Source organism: Rhinoraja longicauda, chromosome 25 (assembly GCF_053455715.1).
Source record: "Rhinoraja longicauda isolate Sanriku21f chromosome 25, sRhiLon1.1, whole genome shotgun sequence".
In the NCBI taxonomy this organism is placed as follows: domain Eukaryota; kingdom Metazoa; phylum Chordata; class Chondrichthyes; order Rajiformes; family Arhynchobatidae; genus Rhinoraja; species Rhinoraja longicauda.
In genome coordinates this window covers 23273410-23297827 of record NC_135977.1, presented here as the reverse complement: position 1 = coordinate 23297827, position 24418 = coordinate 23273410, and the positions used below count along the sequence as shown (strand labels likewise).

General features: G+C 42.7%; 1 protein-coding gene across 1 annotated transcript in view; it reads left to right on the top strand.

Annotated features, from left to right (window-relative positions):
* denr (density-regulated protein) overlaps nt 1-21508 on the top strand; it is a 33517-nt gene extending 12009 nt beyond the window's left edge. The window contains exons 4-8 of the mRNA XM_078421152.1: nt 1266-1350; nt 6512-6589; nt 11842-11958; nt 12288-12427; nt 21091-21508. Of these exons, the coding sequence (XP_078277278.1) occupies nt 1266-1350; nt 6512-6589; nt 11842-11958; nt 12288-12427; nt 21091-21135 (465 nt within the window). The 3' untranslated portion in view covers nt 21136-21508. The remainder of the gene's footprint in view (nt 1-1265; nt 1351-6511; nt 6590-11841; nt 11959-12287; nt 12428-21090) is intronic.
* The last annotated feature ends 2910 nt before the right edge of the window (nt 21509-24418 follow it).

The window sequence follows — 24418 nt, the reverse complement described above, 5'->3', positions numbered from 1 at the left end:
TTGCTTACTTGAGAGTAGTTTACGTAGCAATGTAATCAGGGGAGGTGCAGGAAATCACTGGCAGCAGGTTCCTGGCTTCTGTATTCAATAGCATGTCATGCAGCGTGGAAACAGGCCCTTTGGCCCAAATTGCCCACGCCAAGGGGATTGTCTGGACGTTGCTAACGGTTTCTCAGTGAGTACGGAGTTTAATAAGCTTTCCCACTTCAAAATTAGAGCACTTAAGGCCACTTTCTTTCAAAATGACACATTTCAATTTACTTTCACAGTTGGCTAATGTACCAATTTTCTGTCATTAAGGGTCAGTACTGTGCCATTTAAATATTTTGCACTTTAGAAGACAGCAGTCCATAGAGGATCTTGATAACCACACATTGTCAATACTTCTGACTGAGTCAGTGGGGTAGGTTTGTCTGACTCATAGTTTAGAAATACAGCCTGAAAACAGTCTCTTTGGTCGACTTGAGGCCACGCTTCCCATAGATCACCCATCACACTAGTTCCATGTAATCCCATTCCCTACAAGCTAGAGGGCAATTATAGATGTCCATTAACCTACAAATTTGCATGTCTTTGGGATGTGGGAGGAAACCGAAGCACCTGGAGGAAACCCACATAGTCACACAGGGAGAACTTGCAAACTCCACACAGACAGCACCCGAGGTTAGATCGAACCCAGATCTCTGGCACTGAGGAGCAGGAGCTCTCCCAGCTGTGCTATTGAATCACTCTTTCTTGCCTTCCACTGCTGTGAACCTCTTGAAAATCATTATAAACATTAATGTTCCTTTTAGAATTTAATAATATCATTGTTATTGTGTTAAGAATGAACTAATAAATGCAACATATACTCAGTAGGTACAGTAGTGTCTGTAGAGAGAGAAATTGAGCCGTTATTTCAGGTCAATGACCTTTCCTCAGACGTTATTGTTTTTAGGTTGTTAAATGGTATATTTATGTTGAATCCTTTTAGGCATGTTTGAACCAGAAAACTTTGCTGTTACATAGTTTTAGCTCAAAATATTTCTTGGGTGTTTGAATTTTGACAAAATTTGAAGATTTTGATGTTTCTTTCCAAAATTGTATGATGCATTTCCTCATATAAAAACTAGTAATGGGTTGATGTTTTCTGTCACTCAATCAATATTGGCTGCTTGGCTTCTTGATTCTACCATTGGTACTTATAATGTTGACTCTCCAAATGGGAAATCTTCATTAACTCAATGTTTCTAAAATTATTATATACACGGCTTTTGTTTTTACAGTATTGTGAATATATGCCCCAGTATACCAAGTGCAGACAATGGCTGGAGAAGAACTGCCCAGAGGAATTTGCAAAACTCAGTATAGGTATGAAAGTATCATTTCTCGTGTAGTATTTTAAATATAAAGATCTGTGCTTCAGATGTTAATGTGAGCTCCCTTTGGGGAAACTAATTTTTGAAGCATCTTATATGGTGCATATGCTATGTACTGTATCAGTTCCAAAGGTATTAATACAGCACCCCATCTCCTGCCTTTATGTTTTGCCATGACCGGAGACTCAGGTTCGATCCTGACTACGGGTGCTGCACTGTAAGGAGTTTGTACGTTCTCCCCGTGACCTGCGTGGGTTTTCTCCGAGATCTTCGGTTTCCTCCCACACTCCAAAGACGTACAGGTATGTAGGTTAATTGGCTGGGTAAATGTAAAAATTGTCCCTAGTGGGTGTAGGATAGTGTTAATGTACGGGGATCACTGGGCGGCACGGACTTGGAGGGCCGAAAAGGCCTGTTTCCGGCTGTATATATATGATACGATATGATGATATGATACAGACACTGACCTTACTATCTCCAGTCAAAGTTGCTATGCTGCTGCAAGTAAGAATTACATTGTTCTGTTTCAGTTCAAATGACAACAAAACACTCTTGACTTGAAATATATCACTGTAGTTTAAAGCAAAATAAATGATTAGTAAGAAAGGCTAGCTTATCCCAAGCTTTGTTAAAGTGCCCAATATTCCCAACCCACCATTGACCATTTAATATCCTAACAAAGATAATGACCATAAGTTGTAAATTAATTCAGAGGTGGGGAGATAAGACAGAGAGAAGAAACATTTATTTCACAGTTTAATTTAGAGATACAGCATAGAAACAGGCCCTTCAGCCCACCATGTCTATGCCGACCATTGATCACTTGTTCACATTAGTTTTATGGTATCTCACTTTCTCATCTACTCCCGACACCCTAGGAGCATTTTGTTTTTTACAGCGGCCAATTCATCTACAAACCCGCACGTCTTTAAGATGGGTGCGGAAATTGGAGCACCCAGAGGAAACCAACACGATCACAGTAAGAATGTGCAAATTCCACACAGACTGCACCTGGGGTCAGGATCATAGGATCAGAAGCAAAAACGTGGTCGGAGAGCGGGGGTGCAGGCCAGGCTAAGGAGGGCCCCACAAAGACCATCCTTACCAAGCATCTTTCTCGCCAATGTCCGGTCACTCTCCAACAAGCTGGATGAGGTAAGGCTGTGGATCAACACCCAGCGATCCCTGAAAGACTGCTGCGCGCTGATCTTCACGGAGACGTGGCTCAACGCGCTGGTCCCCGACGGGGCTGTGGAGCTAACAAACCGCTCACTACATCGTGCTGATAGAACAAAGGACTCCGGTAAGAGCAAGGGCGGTGGGCTCTGCATCTACATTAACAATGACTGGTGCACCAATCACTCCGCAATAGAGAGCTACTGCTCCCCAGACCTGGAGTACTTACTGCTCAAATGTAGGCCATTCTATCTGCCGCGGGAGTTTACGGTGGTCATCATCATGGCCGTATACATTCCCCCACAGGCTAATGCTAACCTAGCACTAGCACAACTACACTCGGCCATCAGTAAGCAGCAGGATGCCCACCCCAACGGTGCCTTCATTGTTGCAGGGGACTTCAATCAGGTCAACCTACGAGCCTCGCTCCACAAATTCCATCAGCATGTGCAGTGCCCTACCAGGGGCTCAAACACACTGGATAAGGTGTACACCAATGTAAAGGACGCCTACAGAGCTCTCCCCTGCCCACCCCTGGGACAATCCGATCACCTCTCACTGTTTCTACTGCCCGCATACAAACCCCTCATCCGCAAGACCAAACCCACAATAAAGACGGTCAAAATATGGCCCGAGGATGCCACCCTACAACTCCAGGACTGCTTTGATCGCACCGACTGGGACCTGTTTGCACAACAGGCCACCTACGGTTCAGAGGTAGACTTGGAGGAATACGCATCCACTGTACTCTCCTACATCAACTGCTGTGTGGAGAATGTCACGGAGGACAAGGAGATAAAGATGTTCCCAAACCGGAAACCCTGGATGAACAAGGAGGTACAGAACCTGCTGAGGGCACGCAACAATGCCTTTAAATCTGGTGACACTTCAGCATACAGTGTTGCCAGGTCAAACCTGAACAAAGGTATTAAAAGGGCCAAAGACACCCACAGGCAACAGGTGGAAGACCACTTCAACACCACGGACACCAGAAGCATGTGGCAGGGTGTCAGGGACATCACTGGCTACAAGAGCAGCCCTACCTGCCCCCACAGCGATATGGCACTGACCAACGAGCTTAACACCTTCTTTGCCCGCTTTGAAACTGGCAAAACCACCTTGAGTGAAAGAACCCCAGCCGAGGCGGTGGGACAGGTCTTGCAACCGAACACACAGGAGGTACAACGCGCTCTGCAAAGGGTCAACCCACGCAAGGCTGCAGGACCGGATGGAGTTCAAGGAAGGGTACTGAAGGACTGTGCTGAACAGCTGGCTGAGGTATTCACCAGGATCTTTAACCTGTCATTATCTCTAGCTACGGTCCCCAAGTGCCTGATGTCGGCTATCATAGTTCCGGTGCCGAAAAAAACAAAGATCTCCAACCTGAACGACTACCACCCGGTTGCCCTAATGCCGATAGTCATGAAGTGCTTTGAGAGGCTGGTCCTCTCACACATCAAATCCAGCATCCCTGACTCACTGGACCCACATCAATTTGCATACAGGGCAAATAGATCCACATAGGACGCCATCTCTCTGGCTCTTCACACTGTCCTGACTCACCTAGAGAGACAGGGCACGTACGTGAGGATGCTATTCATAGACTATAGCTCCGCCTTCAACACGATCATCCCCACCAAGCTCATCACGAAACTCCACCAGCTAGGCCTCAGCTCGTCATTATGTGACTGGATCCTGGACTTCCTGCTGGAACGACCGCAGGCAGTGAGAATGGGCCCGCACCTGTCCTCCACTATCACCCTGAGTACCGGCACACCACAGGGCTGTGTTCTGAGCCCCATGCTCTACTCCCTCTTCACACATGACTGTGTTCCTGCATTCGACACCAACACCATTGTCAAGTTTGCAGATGACACAACGGTGATCGGGCTTATCACCAACGGGGATAAAACAAACTATAGAGCGGAGGTGCAGAACCTGGCGGACTGGTGCTCGGATAACAACCTGTCCCTAAATACCACCAAGACCAAGGAGCTGATCATCAACTTCCGTAGGTCACATAACGGGGAATATGCCCCGATCTCTATCAACGGGGACAGTGTGGAGAGAGTGTCCAGCTTCAAGTTTCTGGGCACTCACACTTCGGAGGACCTAACATGGTCCAATAACACTGCTGCGCTGGTCAAGAAGGCACAACAAAGACTGTTCTACCTAAGAACACTGAAAAAGTCTGGTCTACCCCAACAGCTGCTGACGACCTTCTACCGCTGCACCATGGAGAGCATCCTAACGCATGGCATCCCTGTGTGGTACCTCAGCTGCACGGAGGCAGAAAGGAAAGCTCTACAGCGGGTAGTCCATAGAGCTCAGAGGGCCATCGGAATACAGCTACCAGACTTGGAGGGCATCTACAACACACGATGCCTCAGAAAAGCCACCATCATCCACAAAGACTCTTCACACCCCTGCAACAGTCTGTTCGAACTCCTTCCATCGGGCAGACGATACAAGGCCTTCTATGCCCGCACCTCCAGACTCAGGAACAGCTTCATCCCCAGGGCCATAGCTGCTATGAACCGGTCCTGCTGAGCCGGATGGCCACAACGCATAGATCAACTTGCACTTTACCATGTCTAAAAACTGTTCCAACTGTTTCGTTTCGTTGGGTTGCTGTTAATTACTTAAATTATTGCATCGTATGGGAGGCGCATTCCCAATCTCGTTGTACCCCTGGGTACAATGACAATAAAGATATATTGTATTGTATTGTATACTCAGCTCTCTGGCACTGTGAGGCAGCTACACTGCTGAGCCACCCTTTCTGACTTCTTTCCTTCCACTGCTGTGAACCTCTTGAAAAACAAAGATTAAAAAATCTTACTTTCAGAATTCAATAATATGGTTATTGTGCGAAGAATGGATGGATAAATATAACATGTATTTACATAAAATTCCAGCAGTAATTGATACTTTGATGGAAGAAATGGGTTAAAACAAAACAATGTAATCAATCTTGGCACACAGAATAGACAAGACAAAACACAAGTTCGTCGCAAATCAATTATGAAGACATCTTTAGAATCTGAACGCAAGCAAGGATGTTTCTCCCTTGTGTTATGTTGCATGAAGATCTTTTCTACTTTGTATTGCTCAAATAATCCACAGTCTTTCAGCAGTGGCATTATTAAAATGTTGTTGTAAAAGATGTACTCGCTTTTCCACAGTTGTAACATATAGGGAAAAAATGAACTAGTCTGTTTATTGGGCATAATGTGAATGCTGACCATGTATGCTTCAGCTCCACCTAACTTGGCTTATAAAGCTTGAACGCAAATGCCTTTCTGCTCTCTCTAGAGCACCACAATTAATTTCCTGATTTTGCAATTAGCAAAACATCCTGTAGACAGTAAGCTGTCCAAGAACCTTCCTGGTCGATTGAGAATTAACAAACACTGGATAAATTCAAGTAATAAGGAGGCAAGTCTTTGCATCATATCATTCTTATAATTTTACTTTTGCTTACAAAGAGTTGAAAGAGATGAAAATGTATTAATTGATTATTGTTTTATCTACAAACTATATAATTTAGATATACAGCAAGGAAACAAGCCCTTCGGCCCATCGAGTCCGTGCCAGCGATCATCCCTTTACATTAACCGACACACTAGGGACATTTTTACAACTTGCCGAAGCCCATTAACCAACAAACCTATACGTCTTGGAGTGTGGGAGGAAACTGGAGCACCCGGTGAAAACCCACACAGTGACGGAGAGAACGTATAAACTCAGTACAGACAGCACCCCTAGTTAGGATCAAACCTGGATCTCTTGCGCTGTAAGGCAGCAACTCCACCGTTGCACCATTGTGCCGCCCTAAATTGCTTGAGCAGTTTTTCTCAACTAGATCATGTCAACAAAGTAGACAATTGAAACTCAGAACCTATCTCAAAAATTAATTAAAAGATTAATGAGACAAGATTTTCCATTGAAAATTAACTCTGATTTTTATTTAATAGATCAGTCTACACAACCGGATTCAGGAGGAGGAGAGCCACCAGCTGGGGAGGAGGAAGAAAAGAAAAAACAAAGACGAGGTTACTGTGCCTTTTATATCAAACATTTACAAAGATTCAAAACAACATAGCCTGATTGCACTGCCCTGAGCTGCCACTGCCAAGATGGCACGGCCCTGAGCTGGTTCGTTTCCTACCTCAAAAATAGGAGTTTCTCCTTCATTATCGGCAATTTCTCCTCTTCCCGAGCTAGCCTCCCCTATGGGGTTTCACAAGGCTCCATCCTAAGCCCCATTCCCTTCTCTCTATACATGCTCCCCTTTGGCCAAATCATTCAAAGGCACGGCATTTCTTTCCACTGCTACGCTGATGGCACATGGCTTTATCTCCCCCTGAAACCCAACAACCGATCAAATTTAATCAGCCTCATGCTCTGCCTTGAGGACATAAAATGTTGGATGGCACAGAACTTCCTTCAATTAAATGAGAGCAAGTCTGAGGTCATCCTATTCGCCCCCCCCCCCCCCGACTCCATCAAAATGATAACAGGCAGCCTTGGAAGCCTATCCTCCCTTGTCAAATCTCATGTCAAAAACCTTGGCTCCGCTTTTAAGTTTGACATGCAAGTCAACTCTGTGGTAAAAGCCAGTTTCTTCCAGCTTTGTACCATAGCTAAAATCAAACCATTCCTCCAATTTGATGATCTAGAAAAAATCATCCACTCATTTATTTCCTCCTGCCTGGACTACTGCAACTCCCTATACACTGGGATCAGCCAATCATCCCTGTCCCGCCTGCAATTGGTCCAAAACGCCGCAATGAGGCTCCTGACGGGTACCCGTAAAAGGGACCACATCACCCCGATTCTGGCCTCTCTCCACTGGCTCCCAGTACGGTACAGAATCTATTTCAAGCTCCTCCTATTTGCATACAAAGCCCTAAACGGGCTTGCCCCCCCCCCCTTATCAAAAATCTTCTAACCCACCATTCAATCTCCAGGTCCCTCAGGTCGGCCGACTTGGGGCTACTGACTATCCCGCGGTCTAGGCTTAAGCTCAGGGGTGGCCGCGCTTTTGCGGTTGCAGCTCCTAGACTGTGGAACAGCATCCCACTCCCCATCAGAACTGCCACCTCCATCAACTCCTTTAAGTCCAGGCTCAAAACCTACTTCTATTCCCTAGCGTTTGAAGCCCTCTGAGGGGTTGCTGTAAACTGTTTATGTATGTGTTCTTGGGTTTGTGTGCTACTGTATGTTCCTCTTTAGTACCTGCACTGATGTATAGCACTTTGGTCAATGTGGGTTGTGTTTAAATGTGCTATACAAATAAAATTGACTTGACTTGACTTGATTTGTAGGAGGCACCTAAAACATCCCTGAAGTAGCCACCGGTCATTTTTTTTAAAATATTTTTTTTTAAATAATTTTTTAATGAATCTCTTGATTTCCAGTGAAGGGTCCCTACCCAAAACATCATCAACCATTTATTTCAGAGATGCTACCTGACCCACTGAATTACTCCAGCATTTTGTGTCTATTTTTGGTATAAACCAACATCTGTAGTTCCTTTTTATTACCTACGATGCGCTTCTAAGTAAATAATGGGTTTATAGGTCCCACACTGAGTGAGATCCAGAGTTGCACAGTACTTTTTGGTGAGCAGATAACTTTTTCTGAATCTGAATGTAATTATCCACTCAAATATTTGTGTGTGCAGACTAACTGCACAGATGCGTAACCCGTAACTATTCATAGTTACACCAATGACACATTGCTTCTTGGTCCATCAGAACTCTCCCACTTCTGCACTACTGAAGTGGAAGAAATTGTGTGAGCCTGGAAATGGGAGGTCTTGGATTGTAGACAAACCTTAATTTAAATGGATGGAATGTGTATTGAATTTAGTCTGAATATACAAGTCGGCATATATGCAGTTAGTCTGCACACACAAATATTTGAGTGGATAATTACATTCAGATTCAGAAAAAGTTATCTGCTCACCAAAAAGTACTGTGCAACTGTGGATCTCACTCAGTGTGGGACCTATAAACCCATTATTTACTTAGAAGCGCATCGTAGGTAATAAAAAGGAACTACAGATGCTGATTTATACCAAAAATAGACACAAAATGCTGGAGTAATTCAGTGGGTCAGGTAGTATCTCTGAAATAAATGGTTGATGATGTTTTGGGTAGGGACCCTTCACATAGGCAGCTGGAAATCAAGAGATTCATTAAAAAATTATTTTAAAAAAAATGACCGGTGGCTACTTCAGGGATGTTTTAGGTGCCTCCTACAAATCAAGTCAAGTCAAATCAATTTTATTTGTATAGCACATTTAAACACAACCCACATTGACCAAAGTGCTGTACATCAGTGCAGGTACTAATGTGTCATTGGTGTAACTATGAATAGTTACGGTTTACGCATCTGTGCACTGACATCCAAGCTGTGCGTTTATCTCTCAGTGTGGTAAACTAAAGCTTGCTACGTGTCCACTCCATTTTCTGTTTTGCTAGTTCTTTGATTATAGTATTGTCAATATCATATCATATCATATATCTACAGCCGGAAACAGGCCTTTTCGGCCCTCCAAGTCCGTGCCGCCCAGTGATCCCCGTACATTAACACTATCCTACACCCACTAGGGACAATTTTTACATTTACCCAGCCAATTAACCTACATACCTGTACGTCTTTGGAGTGTGGGAGGAAACCGAAGATCTCGGAGAAAACCCACGCAGGTCACGGGGAGAACGTACAAACTCCTTACAGTGCAGCACCCGTAGTCAGGATCGAACCTGTGTCTCCGGCGCTGCATTCGCTGTAAAGCAGCAACTCTACCGCTGCGCTACCGTGCCGCCCCATGTTAACCCTTGAACTGCTACTTCGCTATAAAACAACCTTCACAAATAATTAATGGTTGGAATATTCTAGGTTTCGATACAGTTTTCCATTTGGCATTTTTCAAAGAGAATGTTGCCTCATTAAGTAATTGGTTGGGATAACAAGTGAGCCTAGTTGGCAGAAGCCAGCTCTCTTTCTCAGTGTGTTCCCATATCTGAATTCTGCATTGCTGTATCACACTAAGGGTGGTGGGTGTATGAAACAAGCTGCCGGAGGAGGTAGTTGAGCAGGTACTATCGCAACGTTTAAGAAACATTTAGACAGGTACTGTACATGGATAGGACAGGTTTAGAGGGATATGGGCCAGATGCAGGCAGGTGGGTCTAGTGTATATTTTGCATGTCGGCCGGTGTGGGCGAGTTGGGCCTGTTTCCATGCTGTAAGACTCTGACTCTATCAAATTATATTTTTCTATCTTGAACTGCTTTTCTCCTGAAGAAGAAGTTGTTGACCATTCGCAGAGATACTTTTCTGTGAATAGACAATCCCCAATGCTTGGGCAATTGTCCGTGCGTAGCCCTTTGAATGTTGGCTACCCAAATGTGGAGATGGTCTTGAATTGCATCCTTTCCTTTTCTCACTTATTATGAACACTTAATGTTGTTTCATAGCTTCCCTGGACCATGACCAGAAGTGATGTATTTATATTAATTTTATTCCCTACTCTTCTAGGTTTAACGCACAGAGAGGAATTGGAGCACCGCGTTTAGTTTCCTGAATTGCAATTAGCGCACAAAAAATAAAATATTATTTTCTATCCCTTTTCTTTTTAAAATGCAGTTTAACGATTCATTAACATAACTGATATGCCATTTTCTTGCGCTCCATAGTAAAACAATATTTTTAAATATTCAACACAAGCAGTATGATTTGTACTTGAAAGATGTACTTGCAGATGCTGGAAACTCTATCAAAACACAGTGTTGCATTAACTCAATGGGCCAGGGAGGGAGGGAATGTATAGACAACGTTTTGTGTTGGGACTTGAAGGGTCCTAACCTGAAGCATCACCTATCCATTCCCTCCACAGGAGCGGAATTAGACCATTTGGCCCATTGAATACTCCACAATTCAATTATGGCTGATCTGTCTTTCCCTTTCAATCCCATTAACCTGCCTTCTCCCCATACCCTTTGACACCCTTACTAATTAAGAATTGTCAATCTCCTCTTTAAAAATACCCAATGACTTGACCTCCACAGCGATGTGTGGCAAAGAATTCCACAGATGCACCACCCTCTGGATAAAGAAATTCCTCTTCATCTTCTTTCTGAAGGAACGTCCTTTTTTTCCTGAGGCTGTGCCCTCTGGTCCTAGACTCTCCCACTAGTGGAAACATCCACTCTATCCAAGCCTTTCATAATTCAATAAGTTTCAATAAGATCCCTCCTCATCCTCCTAAACTCCAGCGAGTACAGCCCCAGTGCATCAAACGCTCATCATACATTAACCCAATGATCCCCAGGATAAATCTCGTAAACCTCCTCTGGACCCTCTCCAACACCGCCACTTCCCTCCTCAGATATGGGGCCCAAAACGGTTCACAGTACTCCAAATGCGGTCTGACCAGTTTCCCAAAGCCTCAACATTATATACCTACTTTTATATTCGAGTCCTCTTGAAATTAATGCTAATATTGTATTTGCCTTCCTTACTACTGATTTAAACAGCGAATGAACCTTTTGGGAATCCTGCATCAGCACACTCAAGTTCCTTTGCACCTCTGATTTCTGAATCTTCTCTCCATTTAGAGAATAGTCTACACCTTTATTTCTACTACTAAAGTGCATGACCGCACACTTTGCTACACTGTGTTCCATCTGCTATTTTGCCCACTCTCCCAAGCTGTCCAGGTTCTACTGCAAATTCCATGCTTCAGCTACACTTAGCTGCCCCTCCACCTGCCTTCGTGTTATCTGCAAACTTGGCCACAAAACCATGAATTTCATCATACAAATCATTAATATACAACATGAAGAACAGCGGACCCAACACCGACCCCTGAGAAACATTACTAGTCACCAGCACCCAACCTGAAAAGGCCTCCTATATTCCCACTCTTTGCCTTCTGCCATACAGCCAACCTTCTATCCATGCTTATATCTTCCCTCTAATACCAGGGGCTCTCACCTTGTTTCGCAGCCTTTGTGATGCACCTTATCAAAGACCTTCTGAAAATCACTGCCTGATTCGCTGGGTTACTCCGGCATTTTATGATTTGTACTTAAGTGGCAAGTTACGTAACTAAATGTCAAATAAAGATGCGGAACAAAGTTTCTTTTGATGCGACTCCAAACAAGTTTGAAATTTCTAACTACAGTTAATTTACAAACGTGATTTGCCTCTATATAAAGCAAGCTTAGCATGTGCGGATTGTTGGTAGTGATCAAACTCGTGGTCTAATAAAAGTTTTATTTTTATTTTTAAGGTGGCAGAGGTATAATTAAACAGAAAAAAAAGACAGCCCCTCAAAAGGTTACAATAGCCAAAATCCCGAGAGCAAAAAAGAAATATGTAACAAGAGTCTGTGGCCTTGCAACCTTTGGCAAGTATTTGATGTTAATCATTTTACTGTAATTTTATATTCTTCTGAATACGGAGAGTATGAAAAATATGAATTGGAATTTTCCTTTATGTTCATTTTATTCCTATTTTCTCTAAAATTGCATCTCTTCAAACAAAACACCTTAGCAGTTGAACAAAATATCATGCAATAATTTAATACCGAGAGGAAAGGCGCCTGGATTAACTGAATGCCTTTTATTCTTTTTAATTTCCCACACAACATTGTTCTAAAATTGGAATTTGGTTAACTCAGCCCAAAATCTTAGTTGAAATTATTATTAATGGTTCTTTTCTTTGTATATAAAACAGAGATCGAACTTAAAGAAGCCCAACGATTCTTTGCTCAGAAGTTCTCCTGTGGAGCATCCGTTACAGGAGAAGATGAAATTACAATTCAGGGTGATGTAACGGATGATATTATGGATGTAATTCAAGAAAAATGGCCAGAGGTAAGACTTCCTTTTTCTTCACTGCCACACAGAGAGTGGTGGGGGCCTGTAACTTATTGCCAGGGTGGTGGTGGAGATAGATACAATAGTGGTGTTTAAGGGCTTATAGAGAGTCACATAGAAGTGCAGGGAATAGATGGATGTGGAGCATGTACGGACAGATGAGATCATGTAACTTAGCATCATGTTTAGCACAAACATGAGCTGAGGGGCCCCTTCCTGTGCTGTACTTTTCTCTGCTCTATGGAATTTTTCAGATTGTGTCTTTGAAAACCTTCACCAATGCTGAGACTAATTATTCTGAAGTCTAGGTCTGAAGAGGGGTCTTGACCCGAGACATCACCTATTCCTTTTCTGCAGATATGCTGTCTGACCCGCTGAGTTACTCCAGCTTTTTGTGTCTATCTTCGGTTTAAACCAGCATCTGCAGTTCCTTCCCACACATGAAGTTAATGAATGTCAAGTTCAAGACTAGTCCCCTGATGGAAGTGTTCAGGTTTGGGGATGTTCAATGCATGTTCATGAATCTATGCACATACAATGCTGAAGAATTTCTAAGCACAAATCTTTCTGGTGTGTAACGAGGAAAATTGCCTTCCGAATGGGTCCAACCAGATATATCAAAAGTGTGAAAACTTAAATTGGAAAGAGAATCGTACATTACATTACAGTAAGGACGTGGAGGCTTTGGAAAGTGGGCAGGGGAGGTTTACCAGAATGTTGCCTGGATTAGAAAGTATTACCTACAGAGGGAGGTTAGACAGACTTGCATTGTTTTCTCTAGAACGCCAGAGATTGCAGGGACACCTGCTAGAAGTATATAAAATTATGAGAGGCATAAATAGGGTAGACAGTTAGAACATTTTCCCCAGGAAGAAATAGCTTTAAGTTATGGGGGGCAAAGTTTAAAGGAGACGTTGAAGGACATTTTCTTACACAGGGTAGTGAGTGCTTGGAATGCACTGCCAGGGTTGGTTGAGACAGATACAATGATGGCAATTAAGAGGCTTTTGGATGGGCACACAGACATGCAAGGAATGGAGAGACTTGGATTATGGACAGGGTGATGAGAGGTGATCTTGGCATCAAGTTTGGCACAGATATTGTGGGCCAAAAGGCCCATTCTTGTGCTGTACTGTTCTATGTTCTATAAAAACATATTGCAGACTCCAGGGTTTGCCAGTGGAGGCGAACGAAAAGAGGTAATTTGCTACTTTCCATCAATGGTGAGGGGCTATTCATTATTTGCAGATGTATTTATTGTTCTTGGTACACATTGATTCATTTGTTTCTTTAAATGCAAATCTGGAAAAGGAATTTCAGTTTTAGTTTTACAGATAGAGCATGGAAGCAGGCCCTTTGGTCCGCCCAGTCCACATTGGTCATCGATCACCCGTTCTCACAAATTCTATGTTATCCCACTTTCACATCGACTTCCTACACACTGGGAGGAATTTACAGAGACCAATTAACTTACAAAGTCACGCATCTTTGGGATGTGGGAGAAAACCGGAGCATCCAGAGGAAACCCACGCAGTCACAGGGAGAATGCACCCAACATCAGGATCGAACCTGGGTCTCTGGTGCTGTGAGACAGCAGTCTACCAGCAGCGCCATTGTTATTTCAACTTTACCAGAGTATCTAGCTCTGGAAAAAATTTAATCTAACACTAGGGTGGCACATTGGTGCAGCGGTAGAGTTGCTGCCTTACAGCGCTTGCAGCACCAGAGACCGACGCCTGGTGCTGTCTGTACGAAGTTTGTACGTTCTCCCCGTGACCTGCGTGGGTTTTCTCCGAGATTTTCCGTTACCTCCCACACTCCAAAGACATATAGGTATGTAGGTAAATTGGCTTGGTACAAGTATAAATTGTCCCTGGTGTGTGTAGGATAGTGTTAATGTGCAGGGATCGCTGGTCGTTGTGGACTCGGTAGGCCGAAGGGCCTGTTTCCGCGCTGTGTCTCTAAACTAAGTTAAACTAAACACAAGACTAGATTGTTTTGATCTAACTTGGGTTCACTGTCTCTCCACCCACACTATCCTTTTCTGGTAATGAGGGGCCAACCCAGCCCACTGCATTGGACAGGCATACTGTCTGATACAGTTGGCTGTAGGAGGTGAGTAGGCTTCAGGCGTGTAGTAGCGTTGGTGCTGGCTGCCGTCAAAGTATTTTGAATTTTATTTTGTGTCTCTGATAGCTGAAGATTTAAAAAAACATTCAAATAGATTGGAATAATTTAAAAACAAGATTTTTTTTTAAATCAAATTATAAATATATATTGTTGAGCTGCATTCCTACACGTGTCATTTTGCACAAGGATAGCAAAGTGCATGTAACACCTTTCTAGCTCTGAAATGCTCTGTTGCTGAATTTGTGCTGTCACAGTGAGATCTGCACAGTGGCACAGTGGTAGAGCTTCTGCCTCACAGCGCCAGAGACCAGGGTTCGATCCTAACCTTGGGTTAGACTTGGGTCAGACTTGGGTCAGTCTGAAGAAGGGTCTTGACCCGAAACATCACCCATTCCTTCTCTCCTGAGATGCTGCCTGACCTGCTGAGTTACTCCAGCATTTTGTGAATAAATACCTTCGATTTGTACCAGCATCTGTAGTTATTGTCTTATACTAACCTTGAGTGCTGTCTGAGTGGAGTTTGCACAATGTCGTGACTGTGAGGGTTTCTTCCGGATGCTCCAGTTTCCTCCCACATCCCAAAGACATGCAGGTTTGCAGGTTGATTGACCCTCTGTAAATTGCCCTTAATGTCTTAGGAATGGATGAGAAAGTATGATAACATAGAACTAGTGTGAACGGGTAATCGATGGTCCAGGTGGACCTGGTCGACCGAAGGGCCTGATAGCAGAGTCAGGGGGCATGGGGAGAGGGCAGGAATAAGGTACTGATTGTTAATGATCAGTCATGATCACATTGAATGGTGCTGCTGGCTCAAAGGGCCGAATGGCCTACTCCTGCACCTATTGTCTATTGTCATGCTGTATCTTTGGGGCAGTACAGCGGCACAGCGGTAGAGTTGTTGCCTTACAGCGCCAAAGACCCGGGTTCAATCCTGATTACAGATACTGTCTGTACAGAGTTTATACTTTCTCCCTGTGACCACCTAGGTTTTCTCCAGGTGCTCTGGTTGCCTCACACACTCCAAAGATGTAGGGGTTTGTAGGTCATTTGGCTTTGGTAAAAATTGTAAAATGTCCCCAGTGCGTAGGATAATGTTAATGTTCAGGGAACGGTGGTCGACGCGGACTCAGCGAGCCTTAGGATCTGTTTCTGAGCTGTATCTCAAAACTAAACTAAACTAATCTCTGAACTCTATCTCTACGTAATGTTCTGTTGAATTCTGCTGCTGAGTCCGGTAGTGGAACAGAAAGTTAAGGGCCTGTCCCACTTAGGCGATTTTAAGGCGACTGCCGGTGACTAGGCTGTCGCCGACAGTTCGCCGGGGTGTCGTGGGCATGATCGTGAGGAGTCTTCAAAGAATCGTAGTGGATCTCAGCGCGTCGCTGAGAAATTAACCGGATTGAAATTTCTCGGCGACAGCTGGCTTGTCGCCAGGCATCGTTGCTTATTGCAGGCGCTGTCGCATGCTGTCCCCAGGTTTTCTAGGTTGTCGCAGATGCATTTAGAAGCATATAATATTAAATTAAGTAAAGTCATTTGAAGATACCATAAAATACTTGTGTTTAACCAATTTATTTACCGTCAGGACATTTGACAGGTAGATTGGAGGCGACAGTTTGACGGTCAGGTAAGCGTGGGAATTTTGTGATGTTTATGGCCATCAGCGATTATTTTTAAAATAGGCTCCCAACCCAGATATACAACCCAGAAACCAGATATGCATCTCCCGTACATTTTCATAGAATTCCCACATTCGCACAAAAATCCATTTAACCACGTTTAAAATTAAATTTCTTAATACTGCTATTAGTAAACTGGAAGTCAATCCAGTTTATGCCTTGTTACCGTGAAGCTTGGTTTTCAAGTAATCTGGGCAAGATGTTATATTTCAAAACTCAAGTAATTACAGACTTGTCAATGATTTCAGCGAAAATTAGGCCGCCGGAGAAGCATTGACAGCGTGGGAATTTCGCAATGTTTCGGATGATGGTGTAATCTCTTAGCCAGTTGCTAGTTTCACAAAAAAAAGTAACTTGTATCGACCTGACTCGGCATTGTCGTAGGGTAAAAGAAGATTTTGGCGATCTGCTACGACTTTGGCAGTCGCTTTAAAAATCGCCTAAGTGAGACAGGCACTTTAGCTGCACCAGCATCTGATCCCTGGGTCATTTCAGATATCTGCTTTTGACCGAGCAATGCCCAAAATGAGCTAATCAGCTATACGGCTGATATGCCAGTCGAACTGTTAACGCATAGCATGATTTAGCGCAAAGTTCAACCTCCACCTGACTAGAGGTTGGCATATAAATAAAACTCATCCAGCAAGGCATAGCAATTTTATCTTTTGGCCTTATCGAGACATCTTTTAAGCATTCGTAAAGATCCTACATTAGAGAACATTGCCCTCGATTTTGCAGTTGTAATGACAATGAAGCTACTGGATTTTACCTTTAAAATGACAGCAATTTCAGCATTTCTGCTTTTAGGTATGGAATTCTTTAAAATTTTCTGTCTGTTTGGCTCCATCCATGCAAATGAATTGAACTGACTAGAGCCTCTGGTATAAAATGAACCAGACTTTCTACAAATTATACTTTAAACATCATCTGGGAAATCTGAGTAGGGTTTTTAAGGCTGTTTAATTATAATGACAATATAGTAACCTGCTTTGCGCTGAACAAAATTGATATTTTAGATGTAGATTTTAAGGCCTTCAAGGTTGGCGCAGGTACCATCGCTAGATTTTTGCAGTCAGCCGTGAAGCAATGTGGTATGAAACAAGACTGCCGTCACACCTCTGAGGAAGCAAATAAAAAATGCTAGAAATACTTGACCACTTGGCCATTAGCAATGGAGAGAAACGATCGGAGCTAGCATTACAGATCCAAAATCCTTTGAATAGAAACAGGTGGGGAGAAAGTGACTGGGATAAAGACGTTGAATGAAGCATACCCCTTGTCACATTTGGCCACCAGAAAAGATCTATTTATGTTCAGATGGACACAATGCTGGAGTAACTCAACAGGTCAGGCAGCAGCTCTGGAGAAAATGAATGGGTGACGTTTCAGATCGAGGCCCTTCTTCAGAAGAAGGGTTTGAAGAAGCGTCTTGATCAAAATGTCACCTATTACTTTTCACCAGAGATACTATCTGACTCCAGCATTTTGTGTCTATCTTCAGGGTAAATCAGCATCTGCAGTTCCATCCTACACATCTATTTATGTTTTCTCTGTTTCCTGTTGTCTAGTGCTTCTTCTTTTCACACCAAAATTATCTTCTGCATCATGATCTTATATTTTCCCCATAATGTTTGATAGTTCCTGGAAATCTAGGTATAGTGCACCATCTGACTTCTGCTTTTTAAGTGGTCATAAGACTCTGTAAATTGTAATAGAATCATTGCCATCTCGTACTTTATCACAAAATAACAGTGTTTGTTATTTTAAATAGTTGGAATAGAGTGTGGAGCCTAGAAGGGTATAAAATACCTAATGGAAAGATGAGTATCTGTTGGGAACTGAGGCCACAGCTGTGAGAATGATAGAGAGACAAAATAAAAAAGACAAATGCTCAGAATCGTACTTGTTATCTGAATAGAGAAGCAATAACCCAGCAAATGTTTGTTCCCAAGACCGAGCAAACCACAGTGAGCAATGAATAAACATGAAACAATTAAAAACAAGTCTCCATTTTGTGAAGCTTTTAGAGCTACAGAAGTGCAGAAGTGAAAGGGCAGGTGTTGCACCTTCTAACATGTATGTGAAGGGAACACTGTTGGGGGATGGTGGATGAGCTGGCTGTGGAAGGAATGATATGTTTGGAATACTGAAAAAGAAATCCATGTGTTAAAGAATTTGGAGAATGCTCTACTGAAGTGGGGGCTTCTGATTTAGAGGGTGAACCCTTTTATGATTAGAGGTAGTGACAGAGGTGAGGGCAAAAGTAAGGTAAAGCGGCAAATACACACATGGGCCCTTATCAACTACAGTTAAAACAAGACCAACAAAGGATTAGAATGAAAAGCTGGCATTGTAAGAACAGCTATCACCAAAGTATAAAAAATAATAGAATTGAATGGTATTCTTATAGGAAGCAAGGAAGAAGGAAATGTGATCACGGTGGCTATTGGTACCAGCAGGTTTATATTGGGTACTGTTTGATTCGTTTCCCCAGATGGAGATGGCATAGAAATGTCAAAGATCACCAATGTGAAGGCAAAGGAGGACCGAGGTTAATTGCATTTTCTAGTTTGGGGTAATAGCGGGAAGCTGTACAGGGTCAGTGGGAATCAAGATGAAAGGCTGGTGTAGGAAAATAACTGCAGATGCTGGTACAAATCGAAGGTATTCACAAAATGCTGAAGAAGGGTCTCAACCCAAAACGTCACCCATTCCTTCTCTCCTGAGATGCTGCCTGACCTGCTGAGTTACTCCAGCATTTTGTGAATAAATACCTGTGAAGGGCTGGAATGCCTTGGTTCCACAGCCAGCCAGGCATGGATAGTACTGTTCTATTTTATGTTTGGAAGAATTAACGGAATTGAAAGGAGTGTTAAATTTAAGAACAGATTTATATAGTTAGAGGAAGATGGTTGTGGGTATAAATTGGTGGGGGTTCTGTTCAAGAAAAAAGTCCTGTTGAAGAGTGGTCGCCCTGTCCTAATTGGTTCCATTGTGTATTAGACGCTTTGGATGGTCAAAATGTAGATCTGAAGTTACTGGATAAGGAAAGACCCGTAGAGAGAAATAATGTAAGCACAAAATGCTGGAGTAACTCAGCGGGGCAGGCAGCATCTCTGGAGAGAAGGAATGGGTGACGTTTCGAGTCGAGACCCTTCTTCAGAGAAAAATAACGTGTAGGAAGGAACTGCAGATGCTGGTTTACACCTAAGATAGACACAAAATGGTGGAGTAACTCTGGAACGAGCTGCATCTCTGGATAGGAATGGGTGAAGTTTCAGGTCTGAAGAAGAGTCTCGACCCGAAACGTCATCCATTCCTTCTATCCAGAGATGATGCTTGTCCCGCTGAGTTACTCTAGCATTTTGTTTCTATCTTTAGAGAGAAATAAGGTTCTTGAGGAAAGAACAGGCTGCAGTGCGAATTCTTTTTCTTTTTTCTTTTTTCTTTTCTATCATTTTATTTCAACATGTTAAAAGACATCAATTAAAAAACAAAATAAACAAAAAAACAGAAGAAATACAAAGAATTTAATCCATTACTTAACGTCTTTACATGTGCGAAAAGGAGTAGGAAGAAGTGTGAACTTATTTAATCCTACCCCCATTCCCTAATCAATATTCTACAATGACAATCATGTTTGTAGATCGTAGTAAGGGGAGAGAAACTGGTTTGGAGTTGAAGGTTGAGTTTGAGTGCAATGTCAAGAAATGCTAGGAGAAATAATGATTAATCTTTACTTGATTTCTAGTGTAAAAGAAGATAGAGAGAGGTGTCGAGAGTTGTATTGTATAGGTCTGTTTTCTAAACAGCAGGGTGAAAATGCACCACATTATATTACAGTATCAGGGCTGGGCCTTGGAAAGAAAGGTGATGTGAATTTACTATAGTAGATCAGTGTGGAGGGTCTCTGAAATTAGGGCTGATTCACACTTGCTTTCCCCAGAGGACATGACCAAAGGGAAGGAACCAGGTAGAACAGGAATTTGGAAACTGGACAAAGGGGAGAACTTCAAAATGACATGAGTGCAGTGATAGATTTCAATATCATGCTAACTTCGGTTCAGTGAAGTGAGACTATAAAGGCATAAAGTTTATTATAAAGATGTTCTCGGACAGGTACAGAAGCATCATAGCATCTGCAGGTGCAAGGTTTGGAAATATCTGCTGTCTTGGTTCCTTTTGTCCTCTCTGCTGTAACGATGACTTTATCAGGCTGTGGTTAATGACTACCCAATAACATTTCAGGGGGGAGAATATTTCCGCCTTGTGTTGCATGCTTGCCTTGCATAATTCAACAACGACTCTGATGGCACTTCCCTCTGGAAGGCGACTCCGGACTGTCAAAGCAGCCACAGCCAGAAATAAAAACATTTTTATTCCACGAGTAGTAGTTCTACTCAATAACCAAAGTCTGTAGTCCCTTTTTTGCTCTGGTTTATTTTCACCCACATGCTTAAACCGTAATGTTGTATCCTTATTGTTTTGATGTGGTTATGCTTTAATCTTAATTGTTAACTGTAGGTTTGTGATGTCATTTGTGAGCGGAGCACCAAGGCACATTCCTTGTGTATGCACATACTTGGCCAATAAACTTATTCATTCATTCATGGGACTCGATCAATCTTCTGTTTAAATGTAATAAAAATGAACTGCAGATAGATGCTGGTTTATACCAACGATAGACACAAAATGCTGGAGTAACTTAGCGGGTCAGCCATCATCCCTGGAGAAAATGGAAAAAATGTTTCGGGTCTGAAGAAGGGTCCTGACCTGAAATGTCACCTATCTATCTTGTGTTTAACATGCTTCACCTTTCCAGTTGCTGAATGTAAATTATTCTTGCAGGTGGATGATGACTCCATTGAAGATCTTGGAGAAGTAAAGAAGTGACCAGTACTTTTATTGTTCGTTTCAACTGGCGGAAGATATTTGGACAAACAGTGATAAGGTTTTTTATTACAGATATCCCCTCTAGTCAAACGTCCTCAATGGATTTGAGGCTATTTTCTTGTACTTTGGTTGCCAAAGCTCCTGTGAAAATTCTGGATTATGCTTTTAAAACAAAAACATTGAGTGCACTAAGATCCTTAGTTTAATAAAATATCTGTTTTGATCTCTTGTGGATCATTAGAGTTGGGATTTGTTTTCAAACATTGTTAGTCCAACACATTGTGGTTCTGTATCGCATATCAGACAGCACAAGGATGTGAATTTTGTTCATACATGCAAATACAATAAATAAGAATGCATTAACCCTTTCACTAGAGTTTTTATACAATGGGAGCTAGGTGATTGCTTTACAACTGACAACTATCATGAAATAATCTTTTCCGATTTGGAATTACTTGTGCAAAGGTGATCAAATTCATTAACAGTGTTTGCAACTTTGAAGATTGAAATTAAGCAAAGACAAAGGTTCTGGGAAATCCAAGAATGCAGTGGCAGAGAAATTCACATAAGGAGTATCAATATCAGAGAGTCTTACATAAATATCCAGCTGTGTATGATAAATGGAGGATTAACACATTGGTAATCATTGCTTGATCATCACACACTACTTCCATGCTGCAACCTTCCAACAGCAGCAATGGTCAACCACTTGTAGCATAACTACCTCCATTTTTGTCTGCTGTGTTGGTTAGAGATACACTAATTATGCTCGGGACCTGTTATCAATAACTGAAACTGCAACAATAGGGTTAACTCATCTTGTTGGGGGATACTAACTTCTTAGCTGAAGGGAAGGTAGTTCCTGCCTTAAGTTGGTAAGTGGAGCTTTCAGAATCAGACTCACTTTTCCACTGTCATTGCTGAACTAGTACCAGGTGGAAGGCCATCAATGTTAAGTGACCCTCCCACAGAAGGAGGAAGCTTTACACTCAGCTAATCCAGTTGAGGATGACATGTACTCCTGTGTCAGATACATTGAGATGTTTATGAGCACTGGTTGCAAGATACTTGTTCGCTTTCTTCAAATCAGTTGCATTTAGTAGCCAAACTTGTTTTGCCTTTCATTCCACCCCAACAAATGTCACAGAAAGAAGAAATGACAGGAAATTCAGAAGTGTTATTTCTCCATCACACCCATCATCAACCACAATATGATTCAATAGGCTGAAGAACAAGGCAGTATGAACCTCACTTAGAAAATTCTATGTGTTTCTGATGGTTTAGCAGTATGCAAGATATTGAATTAAGAAGATATTGTTATAGGGATATTGGCAAATTGAGGCAAATGGGACAAGTTTAGATGGGGCACCTTTGTTAGCATGAACGAGGTTAGCCGAAAAGCCTGTTTCTGTGCTGTGAGACTCCATGACATGTCAGAGCTGGTAATCATGTGAGAAAATTGCCTATTCTACAGTAAATTCCTAGATGTTTCCCATGCCAAATCTAGCCTGTTTATGTGAAGGCAATTCATAACAACAGTCAGATAGCTGGAATTGTGAAGATATCCAGTGGCTTCTGAGTTAATAATCCACAAGAATTTGATAATATATACTGCTTCTTGAAATGGGCGGTCTCCAGAGCATCTGATGCCTCAGTGGAAAGTGACAACACTCGAGTCCCCGATGGTAAAAGCACCTGGCATGTTGGTGCAGGGAGCTTGACTAGGTTTAGTAAGTCACCATGATGGTAGTGCACACTTTCCAGTCAATCCCTTTCAGGTGCTGGTTGTAAACATGGGTTTTCAGTGGAGTGGGAAGGACAGGGTACGGGGTGATACTGGTGGTTCCAGGTCTACCATGGAAAATATTTCAAGATGCAATAAAATGCTTGAACAACTGGAATCTCCCAAGTGACGCAGAAGATGTCTAAAATCTCCCAATTTCACCAAGCCACAGCTAATCATGTAAGGAACAAATGCCAGAATCAAAAGAGGAAATGCTGAAAATTATCAACTTGGGCAGCATCCATGGAGAGAGAAACCAATTTGACCCCACTACTGTATGTGGACTGCACCATTTTCTACTGCTCTTTCTTAGAACAGCAGGCCAACAGAGTTGCTGCCTCACAGCCCCAGAGACCCGGGCTTGATCCCAACTACGGGTGCTGTCTGTACGTTCTCCCGATGACTGTGTGGGTTTTCTCCGGGTGCTCTGGTTTCCTGCCACATTTCAAAAACGGGCAAGTTTGTACATTAATTGGCCTCTGTAAATTGTACCTCGTGTGTAGGATAAAACTCGTGTATGGGGTGTTAGTTGGTCGGCACTGATTCAGTGGGCTGAAGGCCCTATTTCCACGCTGTATCTTTAAAATTGATCTTCATAGACAGCTTGCATCATTTTAAAAGCATTGGTGCTTTATTACCTTCCCATGGTCTGATGCATTCTGTGTCCCGATAGCTACGATTTCATGTCAGTGAGTTAACCTCACCAGCAGATCAAAGTAATTTCTGCACATTTTGGACATACTCTGGCCTAAAAATAGCCTCTGAGCCATGTCAACTGGCTGGAATCAACGAGAAATAAGCTGCATCATAGCTTTAAGCCCACATCACAGGCTATGATATCTCCCAGCAGTAAATCATAGCATTGTGCAATAAATATAAAATAAATGTATCCACGACTATCCAGATTCCGCCCCTTACTGATAAGGCTGCATATAAAATTTAGGTTGCAATATTGTAGCCAGGTAGGCTACAAATATTCAAATAATTTTGGGGTCTTTTATGCTTGTTGATTCCACTGCCAGCCAGATTAATTTTAAACTGATAGAGTCAATAGCACGCAATCAGGCCCTTCAGCCCAACTCGCTCACGCCGACCAAGTTCTTCATCCAAGCTGGTCCCATTGATCGGCATTTGGACCATGTTCCTGTAAACTCCTATCCATGTACCTCTCAAACATTCAATAGCGCAGATGGAGAGCTTCTGCCTTACCGCGCCAGAGACCCGGATTCGATCTCGATTATGAGTGCTGTCTGTAAGCAGTTTGTACGTTCCCTCTATGACCACGTGTGTTTTCTCCGGGTGCTCTGCTTTCCTCCCATGCTCCAAATACATACAAGTTTAGAGATTAATTGCTATGGTAAAATTGCCCCTAGTGTGTAGGAAAGTGTTAGTGTACGGGTTGATCACTGGTCGGTAGGGCTCAGTGGGCCGAAGGGCCTGTTTCCACACTATCTCTAAAATCTAAAGTCTAAATGCCTTTTAAATGTTATTGTACTTGTC